The sequence below is a fragment of the Haemorhous mexicanus genome, chromosome 25 (assembly GCF_027477595.1).
Source record: "Haemorhous mexicanus isolate bHaeMex1 chromosome 25, bHaeMex1.pri, whole genome shotgun sequence".
NCBI classification, from domain to species: Eukaryota; Metazoa; Chordata; class Aves; order Passeriformes; family Fringillidae; genus Haemorhous; species Haemorhous mexicanus.
The window spans coordinates 5,011,059-5,030,134 of NC_082365.1; the positions used below are offsets into that span (position 1 = coordinate 5,011,059).

The 19,076-nt window shown below is 54.5% G+C and overlaps 1 protein-coding gene across 2 annotated transcripts in view; it reads right to left on the reverse strand.

The window, feature by feature from the left end:
- Positions 1–439: 439 nt before the first annotated feature.
- Positions 440–19,076, reverse strand: part of AHCYL1 (adenosylhomocysteinase like 1) — a 29,257-nt gene continuing 10,620 nt past the window's right edge. Inside the window, exons 2-17 of one of the 2 annotated variants that reach the window (XM_059867535.1) lie at positions 14,132–14,243; positions 13,626–13,769; positions 12,816–12,916; positions 11,735–11,837; positions 10,794–10,888; positions 9,951–10,057; positions 9,754–9,870; positions 9,547–9,610; positions 7,615–7,703; positions 7,116–7,186; positions 6,416–6,510; positions 4,931–5,029; positions 4,336–4,404; positions 3,183–3,261; positions 2,673–2,793; positions 440–2,258 (exon numbers count right to left, since the gene is read on the reverse strand). In XM_059867535.1, coding sequence (XP_059723518.1) covers positions 2,252–2,258; positions 2,673–2,793; positions 3,183–3,261; positions 4,336–4,404; positions 4,931–5,029; positions 6,416–6,510; positions 7,116–7,186; positions 7,615–7,703; positions 9,547–9,610; positions 9,754–9,870; positions 9,951–10,057; positions 10,794–10,888; positions 11,735–11,837; positions 12,816–12,916; positions 13,626–13,769; positions 14,132–14,243 — 1,473 coding nt within the window. In that variant the 3' untranslated portion in view covers positions 440–2,251. Of the gene's footprint in view, positions 2,259–2,668; positions 2,794–3,182; positions 3,262–4,335; positions 4,405–4,930; positions 5,030–6,415; positions 6,511–7,115; positions 7,187–7,614; positions 7,704–9,546; positions 9,611–9,753; positions 9,871–9,950; positions 10,058–10,793; positions 10,889–11,734; positions 11,838–12,815; positions 12,917–13,625; positions 13,770–14,131; positions 14,244–19,076 lie in introns of those variants that run through there. The other variant, XM_059867536.1, reaches the window with a different exon arrangement.

The window sequence follows — 19,076 nt, forward strand, 5'->3', positions numbered from 1 at the left end:
GCCAGGAACAAAGGAACGCTCCAGTGAAGGGTCTGGGGGGCTCGGACCCCAAACTGACGGGCCAGGAACAAAGGAACGCTCCAGTGAAGGGTCTGGGGGGCTCGGACCCCAAACTGAGGGGCCTGGAGCAAAGGAACGCTCCAGGGACAGGGCTGGGGACTCAGACTCCAAACGGGGGTGACCTAATGGGCTCAGAGGGGAGTCAGACCCTGACAAAGGAACCTGACCGGGTTTAAAGCCCAAGCTAAAGTGCCCCGTTGGGCTCTAAAGAGGGTGACACCGCAAAATCCAGAGTTGTGGCCACACTCAGAAAATTCTGGCAGGACCCAATCCCAACCCCGAGATAGGCAAAGGGAGATTCCAGCCCTGCCCTTGGGCTCGGAAACAACTCAAAGTCCCCCCTCAAGGGACCAAACAAACCACCCACAACCAAAAGCGCTTCATTTTTCCTAATAGTTTAATTAGACTTTAATGATTTATTGCTCATCTGCAAGGATTAATATTGCATTCATTAAAAATCATTCCTATACAAAATAAACCTCTCGCTCCCGGCCCGCCGCTGCTGCCACCGTTGCCCCCGAGCTCCCTCAGCATGGCTTATACAGACACAGAGCCCTTGGCCGAGATTCCACCCAGGACGGGTGGGAACGGGGACCCCCGGGCATGGGGGACTCACAGGGAAGGGGGGTGCTCCCTATCCTTCCCACAAAGGCCCATCCCAGCTTGCTAAGCTGTCCCCAGGGAGGTCTGGGGGATGGTGGAAGGGACCCAGGTGATCCCTGGGATCTGTGGGGGAGCGAGGCAGGTGATCCCCAAAATCTATCCAGGAGGAGACCAGGCTGGGTGGGAGAGGGGAACCAGGCTGGGTGGGAAGTCAGAGGATGTGGAGGGGGATGATCTCAGCACCTCTCCCATCCCCTGGCGCCCCAAGGAGCTCAGTACACCCCAGAACCTGCAAATTCACTGGGAAGGACCCGTCCAGGTGGATTCCTGCAAAGGGAGGAAGGAACAGCTCCACCATCCAGGAGGTGCCAGCAGCTTCTTCCATCCCTTGGGTGGGGAAAGGAACAGGAGCCAGAGACACCTCAGTGGGTTGGAAGGAGCTGCCCACACCCCAGCACAAGCTGGGGAAGGGAAATGTCGGCAGAGAGGGCATGGAGGAGGTGATGGGAGCATCCAGGACACACCAGGAGAGGGTGAGGAAAACTGACAGGGAGCAGAGGGGCCGGGCTGGGCTATGGGGAAGGCTCATCTCTGCATCCAGCTCAAAAAAAATAGTGAAACACCCCCAAAACCCACCCCAGACACCCTCAACACCACCCAGCACTTCCCAGTGGGAGATGGGAAGGCGGCCACGTCCCCAGTGCTTCCTTTTTAGAACATCTAATAACAATCCCCGCCCTCTAAAACATCTCTGTGAGGATCAAAAAGGAAAAGAGGAAGAAAAAAACCCAAATAAACAAACAAAAAAAAAAGTTTAAAACTCAATTAAGGTGCAGTTTGGCTAAAAAAAAAAAAAACAAAACTAAAAAACCTAGGAGAGATGAGGACAATGCTGGGAAAGCGACCCCCATCCAGATTCAGATTAGCACCCTGAAACACTGAACTCCCCTGGACCCAGGTGGCCACCAAACCCAGGCCAGTGGCCACCAAACCTGGGCCACCTCAGCGCAGGGACCTGAGCTGGGCTTGGGCACAGTCACCCCCTTTGCCAGGTGTCCTGCAGGCCACTCTGCTCCCAGGAAGCACCCGGAGCAGGGATCTAGCAGCTAAAACTGGGCTCTTTAAGGCAATTTAGAAGTTGCAGATAATCCACACAAAGAAATAGAAGATAAGGTAGAAGAGCATCTCCGGATCCACAGGGAGCCCGGCTGAGACCAACGTGGGCTGGAAAGGTGGGAAAAAATACAAAATAAAAGCCAAAATAAACCATTGCTGCAGGAATGAAGTGCCCTTGGCCCAGCAGGAAAGGGAAAGCCCCTCCTGGAGCCAGGGCTGGGAATCAGCAGCTTCAGCCACATGAAAGCAAGAAGCAAATCCCAGGTTGTCTGGCAAGATCAGACAGGGATGCGATCATGGAAAAGGGGGAGAAAAGAAAACCTGACCTTTAAATCACAGATAAAATGTAAAAACAGGTTCTGGTGGTGGTTAACAAAAAAAAAAAAAAAAAAAAAAAAAAAAAAAAAGATTTTTAAAAATAATCTCTCAAATGTTGCCTTGTGTGGTCTGGTCCTTCATGGAAATGGTCCTGTCAGTATCTAGGAGAGAAGGAAGGGACAGTGAGGGACATGGGAGGTGCTGCTGTGCCAGGGCAAGGGCATCCCCCAGGCATGGGATTCCAGACTGGTTTGGGCTGGCACGGACTTTAAAGCTCATCTCATTCCACGGGCAGAGACACCTTCCACTGTTCCAGGGTGCTCCCAGCCCTGTCCAGCCTGGCCTTGGACACTTCTAGGGATCCAGGGGCAGCCACAGCTGCTCTGGGCACCTGTGCCAGGGCCTTCCCACCCTCACAGCCAAGAGTCCCTTCCCAATATTCCATCCAACCCTGCCCTCTTCAGGCACTGGAAGGGACTCTAAGCTCTCTTGGGAGCCTTCCAGCTCCCCCAGAGGGGCTCCAGCCCTCATAGCATCTCTGTGGCCTCCTCTGGACACGCTCCAGCAGCTCTCACCTGTAGTAGTTGGGTTTGAAAGGCCCATTTTTGTTGAGTCCCAGGTATTTGGCCTGATCGTCCGTCAGCTCCGTCAGGTGGGCATCGAACGACGGCAGGTGCAAACTGGCCACATACTCATCTGGGAATGGGACAGGGAACACGGGCTCAGGGGGTCCACACCTCACCACAACATGGGCAGCTGGTGACTCGGAAGGTCTGGCTGGGCAGCACCCCAGATTCACCTTCACCCAAAGCAGGGCTGAGCCCAAGCCTGGGCTGGATGTGCCCCTAAAGGCACAAGGAGGGCATGGAAAATCCCAGAGAAGGGAGGCTGCAGGATGTGGGATGCCTCCCATGCTGCAGAACACTAACAAAGATAAAGCAAATAACCCCCACGGACTTTAAGGTCACTGCCTCTGGCTTTCCTGAACTCACTGTCCCTCTGGAAGTGTTTCCCAGCCCAGGTTTGAGCTCTTCTGACACTGGTGGCACATGGATTCCCCAGGGAAAGTCAGCTCCTTCACTCACCCATCTTCTTTGGCAGCAGGTAAACGTCCTGCTTGTACCGGCCCTCGGGAGCGTTGTAGAGCTCAATCAGAGCCAGAGCCTGTGGAGAGCACAGGGATAAGCAGGGAACAGTCAGGAATGGCCACCAGCTTGGGCAGCACAAAGCTCACAAAGGCAGAGAAGGATCTGAGAGCTTGAGGGACAGTGCAACCATTTCCAATATGCCTTGAAGGAGAGGCTCCCACTCTGGGTACATCCCTGTCTGGGTCTCCACAATCCCACTGGAGGGATCAGAGAGCAGGGATGAGATGCCACCCAGCCTGTTTGCAGCATCTGGGCTCAACACCCCAGGGAAAAACATGAGGATGGTTTAGGGTTAGCAGCTCTTCTCCTCTAAAACCACCCAGCTGCTGCAGCACATGGAAAGGGAGGGGCTGCTCCTCAGAAACTGGCAGCATCCAGAAACCAAGACAGATTCCTTCAGGACAGATGAAACTGCATCTGAGAGCTGGCTTCCACTGTTGGGAACCAAGTCCAAAACACAGGCCTGTTCCCTGTCCCCTTGGGCTGACAGGCTGAGGATAAGGGAATTGCCCACTGTCAGCCTGGCTGTCCTTCCCCATGAGTGCCAGTACCACTAGATCCTTCATATTCCCAGTGCCACCAGACCCTCCACGTTCCCAGTCCCATCATTCCCAGTCCCATCAATCTCCTCAGAGTTCTCAGTACCACCAGCCCGCCCGGTGTTCCCAGTGTCACCAGCCCCCTCCATGTTCCCAGACCAAACAAAGCCTTGCTTTGAGGTAAGCTCAAACCCCTGCTCAAACCTCCCCCAGCATGTGTTTAAGCCTGTGGGCTTAAACACATGCTGGGGGAGCTTAAATCAGTGCTAGGGGGTCTCCAACCTGTCCTAGGAGGGCTCAAACCTGTCTGGGGGAAGCTTAAACCTGTGTTCCAGCCCAGCAGGATCTGTGCCATGAAACCACTCATTTAAAAGCTCTCCCAAAACTTGCTGTACCCAAAACACTGGGTCCGTGCCAGCAATAACTCCAGCCCAGAAGAAATAGTATTTCTGGCAGTGGTGCCACCTCAAGGACCAATCCCAGCAGGTTCCCAGCTCCTTCCAAACCATCCCCACCCCTAGGCTTGTGCGGGGCCCCACCCATGTACGGACCTGCGTGGTGGCTGTGATGGAGAGAACGAAGGTGGGAACCGTGGAGCAGCTGAGGTTGAGCAGACGGCCCTGGGAGAAAGCAGGAGTCAGCACAGAGCTGAACACGATTCCAAATCCAAACCAAACTGAGTTCCCAGATGGGATTCACCTCCATCCCCTCCCTGCACAGGGGACCAGAGCACAGGGGCACAGAGAACCAGAGCACGGTGACCAGAGCATTTCAAATCTGCTCCAGTTTCCACCTTAACCCTTCATTTCAAGGCAGGGGAATGTTGTGGTCCCTAGAAAAGCCAGTCCCTCCTCCTGCCGGAACAGCTCCTGTGGGAAGAGGAGCCACCCAGCACCTGGGAAACCCTGCACAGATGGGGTTTGCCTGAGTGGGATGAATCCCAGCTTGGAAGAACGGAGTCACATGGCACCTCTGTGGCTGCATGTGGGATATGACATACCCGCCCTCAAGAAAAGAAAACAAAAAATAAATTAATAAAAACCCCCTTTTTTGAGCTCTGAAGCTTCTCTCAGCACTTTTCCACCTGGCTAAATCTGTGATTTCCTGACAGAGGCCCAAAGCATCACGGCCCAGCTCTCCACACACCTCAGCCAGCAGCACCACTCGCTTCCCGTCGGGCCAGATGACGTGATCTACTTGGGAGCGCACCCGCTCCCAGGTCAGCTCCGGCATCCGCAGGCTGGTCTGCAACAGGAGAGGCACAGGCGGGGTCAGGGCAGGAGCTGGTAGAGGGACACAGCCAGGGGAGAGGCACAGGCTGGGTCAGGGCAGGAGCCGGCAGAGGGACACAGCCAGGGGAGAGGCACAGGCTGGGTCAGGGCAGGAGCCAGCAGAGGGACACAGCCAGGGGAGAGGCACAGGCTGGGTCAGGGCAGGAGCTGGCAGAGGGACACAGCCAGGGGAGAGGCACAGGCTGGGTCAGGGCAGGAGCTGGCAGAGGGACACAGCCAGGGGAGAGGCACAGGCTGGGTCAGGGCAGGAGCTGGCAGAGGGACACAGCCAGGGGAGAGGCACAGGCTGGGTCAGGGCAGGAGCTGGCAGAGGGACACAGCCAGGGGAGAGGCACAGGCTGGGTCAGGGCAGGAGCTGGCAGAGGGACACAGCCAGGGGAGAGGCACAGGCTGGGTCAGGGCAGGAGCCGGCAGAGGGACACAGCCAGGGGAGAGGCACAGGCTGGGTCAGGGCAGGAGCCAGCAGAGGGACACAGCCAGAGGTGCCAGCAGGCAGGCACAGCCAGGGATGCCAGCAGGCAGGCACAGCCAGGGATGCCAGCAGGCAGGCACAGCCAGGGATGCCAGCAGGCAGGCACAGTCAGAGGAGAGGCACGAGCTGGGGTCAGGGCATGAGCTGGCAGAGGGACACAGCCAGGCCAGAGTCACAGGCTGGGTCAGGGCAGGAGCCAGCAGGTGGGCACAGCCAGGGGTGCCAGCAGGCAGGCACAGCCAGAGGGACTGGCAGGCAGGCGGGCACAGCCAGAGGGACTGGCAGGCAGGTGGGCACAGCCAGGGGAGCCAGCAGGTGGGCACAGCCAGGGGAGATGCACAGGCTGGGTCAGGGCAGGAGCCAGCAGGTGGGCACAGCCAAAGGGGCTGGCAGGCAGGTGGGCACAGCCAGGGGAGCCAGCAGGTGGGCACAGACAGGGGAGATGCACAGGCTGGGTCGGGGCAGGAGCCAGCAGGTGGGCACAGCCAGGGGTGCCAGCAGGCGGGCACAGCCAGGGGTGCCAGCAGGCGGGCACAGCCAGGGGAGCCAGCAGGCGGGCGGGCACAGCCAGGGGTGCCAGCAGGCAGGCACAGCCAGGGGTGCCAGCAGGCGGGCGGGCACAGCCAGGGGAGCCAGCAGGCAGGCACAGCCAGGGGTGCCAGCAGGCGGGCGGGCACAGCCAGGGGTGCCAGCAGGCGGGCGGGCACAGCCAAAGGGGCTGGCAGGCAGGCGGGCACAGCCAGGGGTGCCAGCAGGCAGGCACAGCCAGGGGTGCCAGCAGGCAGGCACAGCCAGGGGTGCCAGCAGGCGGGCGGGCACAGCCAGGGGTGCCAGCAGGCGGGCACAGCCAGGGGAGCCAGCACTCACCACGTCAATCTCGGTGTTGGAGTGGCCCATGTTGCACACGATGCAGCTGTTCTTCATCCGGTCCAGGTGCTCCCTGGTCACCACGTTCTTGTTCCCTGCAGGCACAGAGGGCACAGCTGATCCCACAGCAGTGGGAACCCAACCCTCTGGTTTCTCCTTCCCTGAACTCGAGTCAGAGAAGCTCAGCTTGGGGCAGTATCAGAGGAACTTCCCTGAAACTGAGCCCTTGTGGCTGTGACAGCAGAGAACATGTGGGATGAGTGCTGTCATGGAATATCTTGAGCTAGAAGGGATCCACAAGGGTCATCAAGTCCAACTCCTGGACCCTGCATAGGACCCAACAATCCCACCCTGTGCCTGAGAGCATTACCCAAACACCCCTTAAGCTCTGGCAGGACTGGGACCGTGACCATTCCCTGGGGAGCCTGGGCAGTGCCCAAATCTTTGATCTTTGCTCCCATGAATTAACTGGGCTCTAGGAGATCCCAAAATACCCTGAGAACATGTGGCCAAGATGTCCCTCTGCTCTGGGCCAGGACTGTGGTCATACAGCAAATCAGAATGAAAAGCTCCTGGCAGAGCTCAGCTGTTGTGGAAAATTAGAGGCACACAGCAGTGAAATGTCCTCCATTCCCAGCTCCCTTGAGACCCCACTTGGGAATGATGCTCCTCAGCCTGCTCCAGCCTTGTCTATCCCTACCTGTGCAGGTGATGACGACATCCACCTGACGGATTACTTCACTCAGCTTCACCACCCGAAATCCATCCATGCTGGCAAAAAAAGGGGAATAGGGACCATCATGAGAAGCTTGTTCCTTCTCTGCCCCAGGCCATGAGGGATCTCAGCAGCTCCAAACTGCTCTGGCAGCAGCCCAGGCTCTCCTCTACTCCTCCAGGGACACCTGTGCCATGAGGGAAGGCTGTGCAACAGCTGGGATGTCCAACCCACCCTTGGAAATGTTGGATGAGCCAGGAATGTGTGGCATGGAGGCCTGAGCAGCCTCCCCAAACCAGCCAGTGAACACCTTCTGCCCAGTATCCCATCCCTGAAAGCTGCCCAAGCCCTTTCCTATCAGACCCCAACAAGGTGCACATTCTCCAAATTGCACCACAGATCCCTGGCTTCACTCCAGCCTCTGGCAGGGCTTGGAGGAGCAGAGAGAAAGAGACACACTCCCAAGCAGATGGGAGCACCTTACCAGGCTTGGAGAGCGCAGATGGGGTCGATCTCGGTGACATACACGATGGCTCCCAGGGCTTTCAGGGCAGCACAGCACCCCTTGCCAACCTGCCAAGGCAGAAGGATCAGTGAGGCAGGACACAGACCCACCAATGCCAGAGTCCCTGCCCTAAACAGCCCAAGCCCATTCCAGGCTGGAAGATCCTCATCCCAGCCACTTGCCCAATGCCAGGAGCAGCTCAGGATGTACCTGGTGAGTGGCACAACTGCCACAAGCCTAACTCCCCCTCCAAGGCCACCAGCCTCTCACTGCCAGAGGGCAGGATTAGACAGGATATTAGTAAGGAATTCTCCCCAGTGGGAGTGGTGAGGCCCTGGCACAGGTTGTCCAGAGAAGCTGTGGCTGCCCCAGCTGGAAATATCCATGACAGGAGCTTTCCCAACCCAACGCTCTCACAGCTTGTGCAGCCCCAGCATTGCAGGAGCCTTTCTCCAAGCAGGAATTAAAGACAGCCTAGAGGAGCACACACTGCCCCCTTGCCTCTAAGCTACAGGATTTCAGAGCTGTTCTGCACTCCTCAGGGGGCAGACCTCCATCCCATGCTGCCCATATCAGCATAGGGAGCACAGGGCTCCTGCAACAGCATCTTGGACTTGCTCCCTCTCCTCAGTGGAAAATTAAAACAAAGTCCAGCTCTTCACATCACCAACCCACACCAACACCCGATTCTGCTGCACAGATTGTACTGAGCTCTGTTTTGTTACCAGCAAGGTGCTGGACCAAAAACATTTCCAGAGCGACCCTCACTTATCACCCAGCTCCAACCTCGGGTCTGCTGAACACAGCTGGGACTCAGTTCACATCCAAAGGGGAAACCATTCAGGGTGAACAGGCTGGGGGAGCTAAGGGTGCCAAGCCTGGAGGACAGCAGGCTACAGCAAGACCTTAGAGCCCCTTTCAGTGCCTAAAGGGGCTTCTGGAGAGCTGAAGAGGGACTTTGGACAAGGGACAGAGTGACAGGGCAAGGAGGAATGGCTTCCCACTGCCAGAGGGCAGTTAGATGGGATAGTGGGAAGGAATTCTTCCCTGTGACAGTGGTGAGGCACTGGATGGAACGTTTCAGAAAAGCTGTGGCTCCCCATCCTTGGAAGTGTTCAAGGCTGGGTGGGGCTTGGAGCAACCTGGTCTAGCAGAAGGTGTCCCTGTCCATGGCAGGGGGTGAAACTAGATGAGTTTGAAGTTCCCTTCTAACCCAAATATGGGTTGAAGTCTGGGATTCTCTGACTCTCCTGTTGTGAAGAAGTCCAGTAAAGTTTAGGACAGACCCTGGAGACAACAATGCCCAGCACAGCTCCTGCCTGGAGAATCAGGCACCAGCCCAGAGCACTCAGTGAGAGCCAGCACAGTCTCTTGGTTGAGCAAAGCTAGGCTCCACTGGTACCTAAATGAATTAGGGAGCAAATTCCTGCTGGGAAGAGCCTTTGCAGCTCCTGCCAGTCCCTGCAGAGTGGTGGAAGATAAACACCCACACACACATGCACAGATGGAGGGAAGGTGGCAGCTCCCAGCTCCAGCTCTTCCAGGGTAGAATCAGTTACAAGTTCATTATACAATTTCCCTCTGCTAGAGTATTATTCCCAGGGAGAAGCTGCCTGCCCTGCTCAGTGACAGCCAGGCTGGATGCTGAACCTGGGCCAGGGACAGCAGATGGGAGTACCCATGGGTAGTTATAATTCAGGCCAGTGCTCCCAGCAACTGTTGGCTGTGCAGCCCAGTTCATCTGCAGCAAACTGGGAAATCTGATCCCTAATCTCCATCCTCCCAGCAAGATTTCCCTAGTTATCGCTCACCAGATTGGATCTACTCCTTATAGCAAGGGCAAGTGGCCTTTGCACAGGGAATTGCAGGATGCTGAGCTTGGGGGAGGCCAGCACAGCTCACAGAACTCACCTCCCCATAACCACAAACCACCACTTGCTTCCCTCCAAACATCACATCTGTGGTCCTCTTCAGGCTGGGGGACAGAGAGAGACCTGTGTTGGGATCAGTCAAGCCCAAAGCCAGGTCAAAGCAGCAGAGCCTGATCTCTGCTTAAGAAGCAGCTGGAGCCAAACCCACCCATGTGGAAGTCTCAGTGGGGAAAAGAGCTGGACTCACCCATCCAGGATGGATTCCCGGCAGCAATACAGGTTATCAAACTTCTGCTTGGTGACGGAGTCATTCACGTTCATGGCTGGGACACAGAGCTTCCCAGCCTTGGAGAGCTGGTACAGCCTGGGAGAGGGCAGAGGCAGGTCAGAGCAGACAGCAGCAACTCCCTGAGATCTCTGGGTCTGCCTTCCCAAAGCTCCCACCTGTGCACGCCTGTCACGCTCTCCTCCACAATCCCTCGGATCTTCTTGAACACGCTGGGGTATTTCTTATAAACCCAATGGGTCAGGTCCCCACCATCATCCAGGATCTAGAACAGGCAAGGAAGAACAGGAGGCAGTCAGGCCTTCCACTGGGAAATGCACTGGCTAAGGACAGGATGAGATAAATTATTTGGCAAAGCATCTTCAGGCACTGCTGGAGGGGCTGTTTGGGGCCAGGACTCCCAGGTGCTTGCAACTTGGGGTCTCCTCTAAAACACTGAGATTCATTAACCCTGTGTGGAGCTGCTGGATCCCAACAGGATCTCCTGCCTCTGCTATTGCTCTGCAGCCTGCAAAGGTGACCACAGGCAGCACTAACTAACTAGGCTGAGCTCAGGACACCACATGGATGCCCAGGAAGCAAACAGGACAGGATAGGCTGTAGGAGGTGTCATGGCCCACACACATCACTGCTGACCACAGACCATGCGCCAAGGGGGGACATTGGCTTTGACACAGGAAAGGTCCCCACTATGAGCCCAGTTTTGGGAGGGAGAGGGCAGATGGCACCTGTGCTGAGAGAGGAGTGGCTGGGGCAGCTCCTGCAGGGGGAAACAGGTGCCATTTCTTGGCTCGTGGCAGCTCTACCAGGAGCTGTTCCCTTGCCATTGGGATGTGCCAACTCAGGACATCATCTCTGTAGCTCCTGACATTCCCATGGCTGTTCCCAGCTGCTCTCCAAGAGCCCCCCATTAATGGAGGTCAAATTCGAGGTCAGCATGCTCCCAGGAACAGCCCCAGGGTGGAAGGGAGGAAGAGGAAGGGCTGGAGAAGACTCCTTACCATGTTGGCCTGCCAGCCATCTACATTAACACAGCGGTCAATGCACCACCAGAAATCATCCTCTGACTCCCCCTTCCAGGCAAACACAGCAACACCTGCAAGAACAGGAGCATCCCTGGAGTTTGCTGGGCATGGCAGAGCCCTCTCCTGCTTGGCCAGCTCCAGAAATGCATGGACACAAGAGCCAGGGGGGCATGCAGAGATCACATCACTGCCCACAGCAGGATCAGATCTGCCTATCCCTCCCTAGAAGATACTCCCCAAAAATATTAATTCCCTGAAACAGAAGTACAAAATTAAAAAAAAAATTAAAATAAATAATAAAAACCAAAGAAATAATAATAAATAAATAATAAAAAAACAATACTACTAACAATAACTTGGAGTAGTTATTACTTTAGTAGTAATTATTGTAGTAATACTATTCACTGTTTAATTCTAAACATTATAAAATTAAATAAAATAGAATTAAAATATGGTTAAATATAAAATTAAAATATATTTTGTTTTTATAAGTTTATATCTATTCCTATTTGTTTTATTTGTTTCTATTTTGTTCCTATTTTATTTATATTCTATATTTTATATATATATCTATAAGCCTTTTAAAAGTATCTATACATGTATTCATATTATATTGTATATTTTATGTCAATGTATATATATTTATAATATATATTATTTAAACGTTTATTTCTATTTCTATATATACCTAGTATAAAACATTTCTAAATATAAATCATAATTTTATAATTTTAATATAATTTTTATCTTGTTATATATTATAGCAAATATAAAATTTTCATAAATATAGACTAAACCACATATAAATATAAAAGAGAATATATGCAAATGAAATACGAAGTTGCCTGGAAGGTTCCCCCTGGGTGAGGCCAGGGAGGCAGGAGGGGCTGCGGGGGCTCTGGCCCAGCTGCACTCACCAGCCTCTGCCAAGGCCGCGGCCACCTCGTTCTGGGTGGAGTAGATGTTGCAGGCAGACCAGCGGCACTGCGCCCCCAGGGCACACAGCGTCTCGATCAGCACCTGCGGGACAGCGGGGTGGGCCGGCTCAGGGGAGCCCCGCGGGACAGGGGTGTTCCAGGGGTCAGTGTCCCGGGGCTCAGGGATAACCCGGGGGTCAGGGGAGCCCCGCGGGACAGGCGTGTTCCAGGGGTCAGTGTCCCGGGGCTCAGGGATAACCCGGGGCTCAGGGGTGTTCCAGGGGTCAGTGTCCCGGGGCTCAGGGATAACCCGGGGGTCAGGGGAGCCCTGGGGGACAGGGGTGTTCCAGGGGTCAGTGTCCCGGGGCTCAGGGATAACCCGGGGGTCAGGGGAGCCCCGCGGGACAGGGGTGCCCAGGGTGTTCCAGGGTCAGGGGTGTCCTGGGGTCAGGGGTGTCCCAGAGTCAGGGATAACCCGGGGCTCAGAGCTGTCTGGAGGGCCAGGGGTATCCCAGGGGACACGGGCACCCTGGGGATCAGGGGTGTTCCAGGGATCATGGCTACCCCAGGGGACAGGGACGTCCTGGGGGTCAGGGGTGCCCCGAGGGCCAGAGGTGCCCCGGAGGACAGGGATAACCTGGGGATCAGGGATGTCCCAGGGGTCAGGAGTGCCCCAGAGGTCAGGGATGGCCCAGGGGGTCAGGGATAACCCAGGGTCAGGGGTGGCCCAGGGATCAGGGCTGTACTGGGGGTCAGAGGGGCCCCAGGTGCCTGCAGTGCCCCGGGTATCAGGAGTGTCCCAGACGTCAGGGCTGTCCCAGGGGTAAGGGTGCCCCAGAGGTCAGGGGATGACCCTGGCACGAGAGCAGACTCCCAGGGTACCCCTGACCCTGGCCTTGGGCAGCAGTGACAGGCACAGGAACCAAGTGATACCCTGGGGAAATGCCACCAGCACAACCTTTCCAAAACACATCCAGACTCAACTGAACGTGCCTTCTCCCATTCAAAGAGATAAAGAACTTTCTTCCCCATGGAAAAGCTGATGTCCCAGCCCAGGCCCCCCAAATAAGCAGCCACTCACTGCAGTCTGTGCTGTGATGTGGGTACAGCCCACAATTTTAGCTCCAGCCAAAGGCTTCTCTCCCTGGGCTCGTTTCCTGAGCGAAATCAGAGCAGACATGTCTGCAAAAGGAAGAGAGGTCTTAATACTGGTTCAGTCTGCAGGGTCCTCTCTCTGCCACAGCTCCCCTCCTTTTAGGGCCTCCCAGGATACCTCCAGCCCCAAAATTTCTGCTGAAGCTGTTACACAGGCAGGGAGAAAACTCCTCATCTCTGGCCTGGCAGGTCTATGCAAAACAGGACCAAAACAGCAGTGTCATTTGTCACTTGACCAAGGGACAAGGAGAGAGACAAGGAGGGGTCTAGGACTGGCACTGCCTGGGAAAGGCTCCTAAGGACAGTCAACAGCCCTGTGGCAGCAGGTGAAGCACCTGAAATTGAAAACAGAGCTGCCACATCTCAGAAAAGCTGCTCTACATGTGTCTGGATTATCTTCCCCTTCTAAAAGGAGTGTTACCCAATCACCCCACTGGAAATGGTAATTCAGCTTCCTACCATCCCCACAGGAAGGGGTGGGATTTTCAGCTTTCATATCTCTGAAGGTGTTACAAAATCCTTGTCCATCCAAAGCCAACAAAACATTAAACCCTGCAAGAGCTCTGCTTCTGCTAGAAAAGGAATGGGACACAGCATCAACATTTGCTGGCACATCTCACTCTTCCCTAACTGATTTTGGGGGGAGGAAACAGGACATCCAAGGCTGCAGCAGGAGTGGGAATTGCCACTCCTCAGCTCCTGGTCTCCAGAACCTGCCCCACACTCCACTCTGTACCTTGCTCAGCGATCTCAATCTCGCGGCGCCCAAACTCTGCCTGTTTGATGTTCTTCACACAGAAATTGCTGCTGCCCTTGGAGTTGGTTTGCTGCTTCTCTCGGGGGGACACCTCATCATCAGAGCTGTCTGTGTACGAGGCAGCTAAACCAAAAGAGCAATGAATGAGTGTTATTCCAGGCCTTATGAACCCAGGAACCTCCTACCCCTTCAGGCTTCTGCTCTGTTTCCCCTCCCAGCTTTCACTCATGGCTCAAACTACCAATCTCCTAAGGAAAGCCAATGCCCTGAATTTTGCACTCTTTTTCTCTAAAACAGCCCAGAGGTAACAGAATTATCAACTGGCAATCAATGCCTGAGCTTCGGGAACGCCTGGAATCATTCCCTCAGCATCAAAGTACAAACAGCAGGACAAATCCTGCCACAGGGTGTGAGCAGCACATTCACTGCAGCACCCACGCTGGGTGTTTGAGAGGAACACACGAGGACAAGGAGCTGGCACCTACCAGAGCTGTAGCTGTCAGTGGAAGACTGGGAGATGGAGCGGGACAGGGACCGACGGCCCGTCTTGGTTGGGAATTTGGTGAACTCCTGCATGTCATCTGCAAACTGGATTTGCTGGGAGCAAAGGAAAGAAGTGCTAAATCAGGAGGTGATCCTCAGGGCATGGCACCTTCCCAAGCTACCGGGACCCATGGATCCCTTCAGTCCACAACAATAAACATCACCAAATACAAGGCTACAGATGCCAAAAATGAAATCCCTTCCTCTGCCTGAAAAGCTGCCACCAGGTTTTGGTCACCCTGTAAATTTGACACAATACCTGAAGATAAAAAGAGCACCCTGAAACATCCCCTTTAATCCCCTCCCAGCTTCCTAAGGCTCCTTCAGGAATTACACTCCTTGTACAAGCCACATCCCATGTGGAGGCAGAGCCCCTGCCCCAACAATCCCAACAGATTTCTGCCCAAAAATGCAGCAGTAAGAAAGCTGGGGTGGTCCCAACAGATCCCTGGTGCTTCCAGGCTCTTCCCCAGGAGCAGAGCATCCCCCAGGTTAAAAACACCACACATCCTTCCAAAACTGACACTAAAAGCACAGGAAAAAACCTCAGCAAAAGAGAACATTTCAACAAAAAGAAGTTGACATTGCATTGGCTTTCAGCCTCCTCTGCAGGACAAGATGTTTCCATTGGAAGAGAACCCCCAAAACAGCCACCTCTCTCAGCCAGAGGCAACTCAAGGCGCCAGCACCTTCCACCAGATCCTCAAATTTAACTGTGTTGGGCCAAAAAGAGAGGAAAAATAACCCAAAACTGCTCAGCTGCTGCACTCACCCTGAGGGAGCAGCCAGCAAAGGGCCTTATTGCTGTTCCTGCCAGTGAAAGGCAACAGAGATGAAAGGGAATTAGGGAAAGCACCAGCAAGCCCAGCCTGCAGCCCCCTCCCTGCTGCCACGCAGGAGACCCTGACAAAGAACCCCAGCACGGCCCCCTCACTCAGATCATGCCGCTGCAGGATTTAATTTTGCTATTTAACAGGGATGAGACGTCATGGCAGGGAGTGGGATTAACAAAGCATCCCCGAGACCCAGGAGACCTTGAGAGGAGTCCTAGAGAAATCAAGATGATGGAAAGAGACAGCCCAGAGCAGCCACAAGGAGGGGCTTTCAGTGCCACAGCCATCCCAAAAGCTCCCTGAAAGCTTTGATGCAGGAAACAGCCTTCAGAGGGGAGAAGAATGAAACTATTTAGTTGAAATGATCCATTCCAGAGAGGAGGAATCTGCATAGGCTGGAGCTGGGGTGGCTGCAGCACCAGTACAGCTTTTTGGGCTGGAAAACATTGCCACAATCCTACAGAATCCCAGCAGATGGGCTAAAAACAGCATTGAACTTGGGAAGGGACAAGGGGGCATGAAACCCATGGCTCACTCCAAGGGAGGGCAGGAGGGATGATGTGGGACTCCAGCATCCCTTCCAGGAACTGACTGGCACAGAGAGATCCAGCACCACACCCAGCCAAGCATCCCAGGCATTCCTTGCTGCTGCAAGGTTTCCAGCCAGCTCCTCCATCCTGGACACATCACAGCCCAGTATCTGCTTCCCTGACCAGACTTCCCAGCAGACTCCAGTTGGATTCTGATGCAAACTGCTTTAGTCTGTATTAGTGGAAGGAATAGGAAGGATAAATGGAGATAGAAGGTTCGGTTTTGCAATTGTTTGAGGTCATTTGGTGCAGAGAGAGGATTTGGAGGGCACCAGAACCTCCATCCCCATGGGGGAGCAGAAGGAGGTTGAGGAGAGCAGGATCTGGAGGGCATCCCAACCCTATCCCCAAAGGACAGCAGAGCAGAGGGAGGATGCAGAGGAGACCACAATCCTCACCCCCATGGGAAATCTGAGGGAGGACCTGGAGGGCATTGAAACCTCCATCCCCATGGGAGAGGAGAGGGAGGATCCAGAGGGCATCCCAATCCTATCCCACAGGAGAACAGAGGGAGGTTGAGGAGGGCAGGATCCGGAGGGCACCCCAACCCTATCCCCAAAGGAGAGCAGAGGGAGGATGCAGAGAAGACCACAACCCTCACCCCCATGGGAAATCTGAGGGAGGACCTGGAGGGCATTGAAACCTCCACCCCCATGGGAGAGCAGAGGGAGGATCCAGAGGCCACCCAACCCCCATCCCCACAGGGAAGTTGGTTCTGGGATAGCACTTCCAGGCAGGTAACAATGCTGTGCTCAGGGCGTGTGGCAGGAGCTGGCAGGATTCCCAACAAGGAATGATGTGGCTGGAATTTGTTCAAGGTCTATTCCTGGGATCAATCTTCCCCACACAGCCTGGGATAGGCTTGTGCTACTTCCATGCCATTGTATTGCTCATGGGCACTTCCAAGGAGGAAAAAGCATCAGCAATTTCAGGACACAAGATTTCCATGCCTTCACATCAAGCTCTTCCTCTGGCAGCTCATCAAACCAGAGGGTATAAAAAAACATTCCCCATAAAACAGCTGCTGGCATTAAAACAGCTTAAAGTGTTAGCTGAAGAATTTTCTGTATCTCAGGGAAAGGTTTCCAGGGAAGAGGTGACCCAGGAGGGAAAAAACAAAGCACAGTGCTCCAGCCCAGGGTGCAGGTCTGTCATGGCCTGCAGCATCCAGGATGTGTGTGCTTTGGGACAGGGCAATTCCCTTTAGGGAATTGCTGCCTGGATGGTCTCACAGAGCAAAGTTCCTTTGGGATGCAGTGGAAAAGAGAGGATGGGATAGAGGGATGCTGCACTGCCCAGTCCCACAACATCCCACAGCACAATCCACCTCCCCTTCAGGGCTCCAGCTGTGAGTGCTGAGCCAGCTCTGAGGCACAACCCCACCCTGCAAGAGAAACAGCAGGTTTAGAAACACGGAAATGAGGGGACTGAATCCAAGGGGAGAGAAAAAGCAAGTGCTAAGCAAACCTAGTGCTGAATTACCCCCAGTAATCCCTGCCGTGGCTTTACCAGAGCTCAGCTGAACTCCCCAGCTTAGCAAAATCTGCCCTGGCTAAAATTATCATCAAACACCACGAACAGCACCCAAACCTGAGGAACCATGGGAACATCCAAGCCCTCCTTGGCCGGGGAATCACCGCTGTGTCCGGCAGCGCGAGGGGCAGCGCAGGGAGCTCGGGCCAGGCACCGAGCAGAGGTGCGTGACCAGCGCCCTCCACGTGCCCAGCTCGAGCTGCATTAAGGAGACAGAGAAAATCTCCTAATCCCTCTGCCTGTCATGGGAACTGGAATGAACAGCATTCCCAGCTGGGGGCTGTGCCTGGCTCAGCAGGATTGGGGCTGTCCAGCTCTCAAGAGCACGGGGATGAATTGCATCCCAAACTTCATCCTGCTGGAAGCAGCTTTTCCAACCGGGTGGAGCACAAGGGTTTAAGAGCAAGGAAAATATTTTTTCATCCCAGAAATTCGTGGTCAAGTAGGGAAAACAAGACAGCACCCATTTCCCTGCATAGGAATGAGGCCAGGGGTTTTCAGCATCACTGCCTGGAAAAGGAGAAGGGGCTGGAGACCTAAGGGGCCAAATGAGCAGTTCCTCACTTGGAACAGCAGGCATTTTGGGATATGTTCTGCAGGAAAACAGCAGGATCCACCATCTCCTGCCAAATTCTTCCAGAGCATTGCTGGGCACTGCCTGCTCCCAGTGACACCAGCCAAGCCAGGAGGACATTTTCTCCCTTTGGGAAATCCACTGCCACTGTGCCCATTCCCAGGCAGATCTGACACTTCCCAACAACAGCCGCTCGTGTTCAGCTCAAACCACCTTTTCCAGGGCTGGAGCTGAGGGAGCACTGTCCACCCTATTTGGCCACACTGCCCAGAGCATCCCAAACCACCAGGAAGCTGAAGACCAGCCTGAACAAGCTCCTCTCCAGGGCATAAGGATAAATCCACTGAGAACATTGGTGGGGCACCAAACCCAGCAGCTCAAGCGTCCCCGGCACACACAGCCTCATTTGTTTAATTATTACAACACAGGAACGACAAACAGATTGCAGGTCTGGATTGGTACCACCTCACCAAACTGGCAGCTCATGACTGCAGGGTGTGCCATCCTCCATGGCTGATCCCAAGCACTTTCCCAGTGGTCAGCCAGGAGAGGAGTGTTTGGAGGTGACAGAGTAAGAAAATTCCACTCCCTGGCTTCAGGATGAGCCCAGCATGTCCTCGCACAGGACAATCCCACTTTTCATTTTAACACTTCTTCCATTCCCAGAACAGCTCCAGAGAGGTCATTTAAGTTCCTTTGTTGTGCTACACATCCCTGACTGCATCCCATGCAGCCTTGGGGGAAAGCAGGAGCAGATTGTGGAAGGAACAGAGATTTTGGAAAGCATCCACCAACTCACAGCTGACATGGCTCATCAATGCACAGGCTCCAGAGGGGAAAGGACACAGGCTGGGAAGCAGCTCCAGGCTCTATTCCTAGCACCCCCAGGTTTGCTTCAGCAATCCTTTTTAAATATTATTATTTATTATTAGGGACAACGTGAGCATCAGCACATACACAGCCATGGGAAAAGTGTCTTCCCAGCCACTTCTGTCTTGGATAAGTGGAGTGGGGACAGAAGCAGGCTCCACACATCACCCAAGATAAGCAGAAAGCAATGAACCATCTAAAACCCTCCAGACTTCTGAGTCTGACATCCGTGGATGTGAGGACACAGCACAGTTGCTCAGAGAGGAACAGCAAAATGGGAGCAGAGCACATTCCTACAGCCACACAACCACCTCTAAAGTGAAGAGTCTCTGCAACCCACTTCTGTCCTCCCAGGAGAAAGCCTGGAAGGATCCAGAGTCCTGGGACCCTTCCTTTGGCTGCAGAAAACCAGCAGCTGGGATCAGGATTTTTCAGTGCAGCCAGCTCCCCTTATTTTGGATGTTCTCCCAAGCAAAAACTCCGTGGC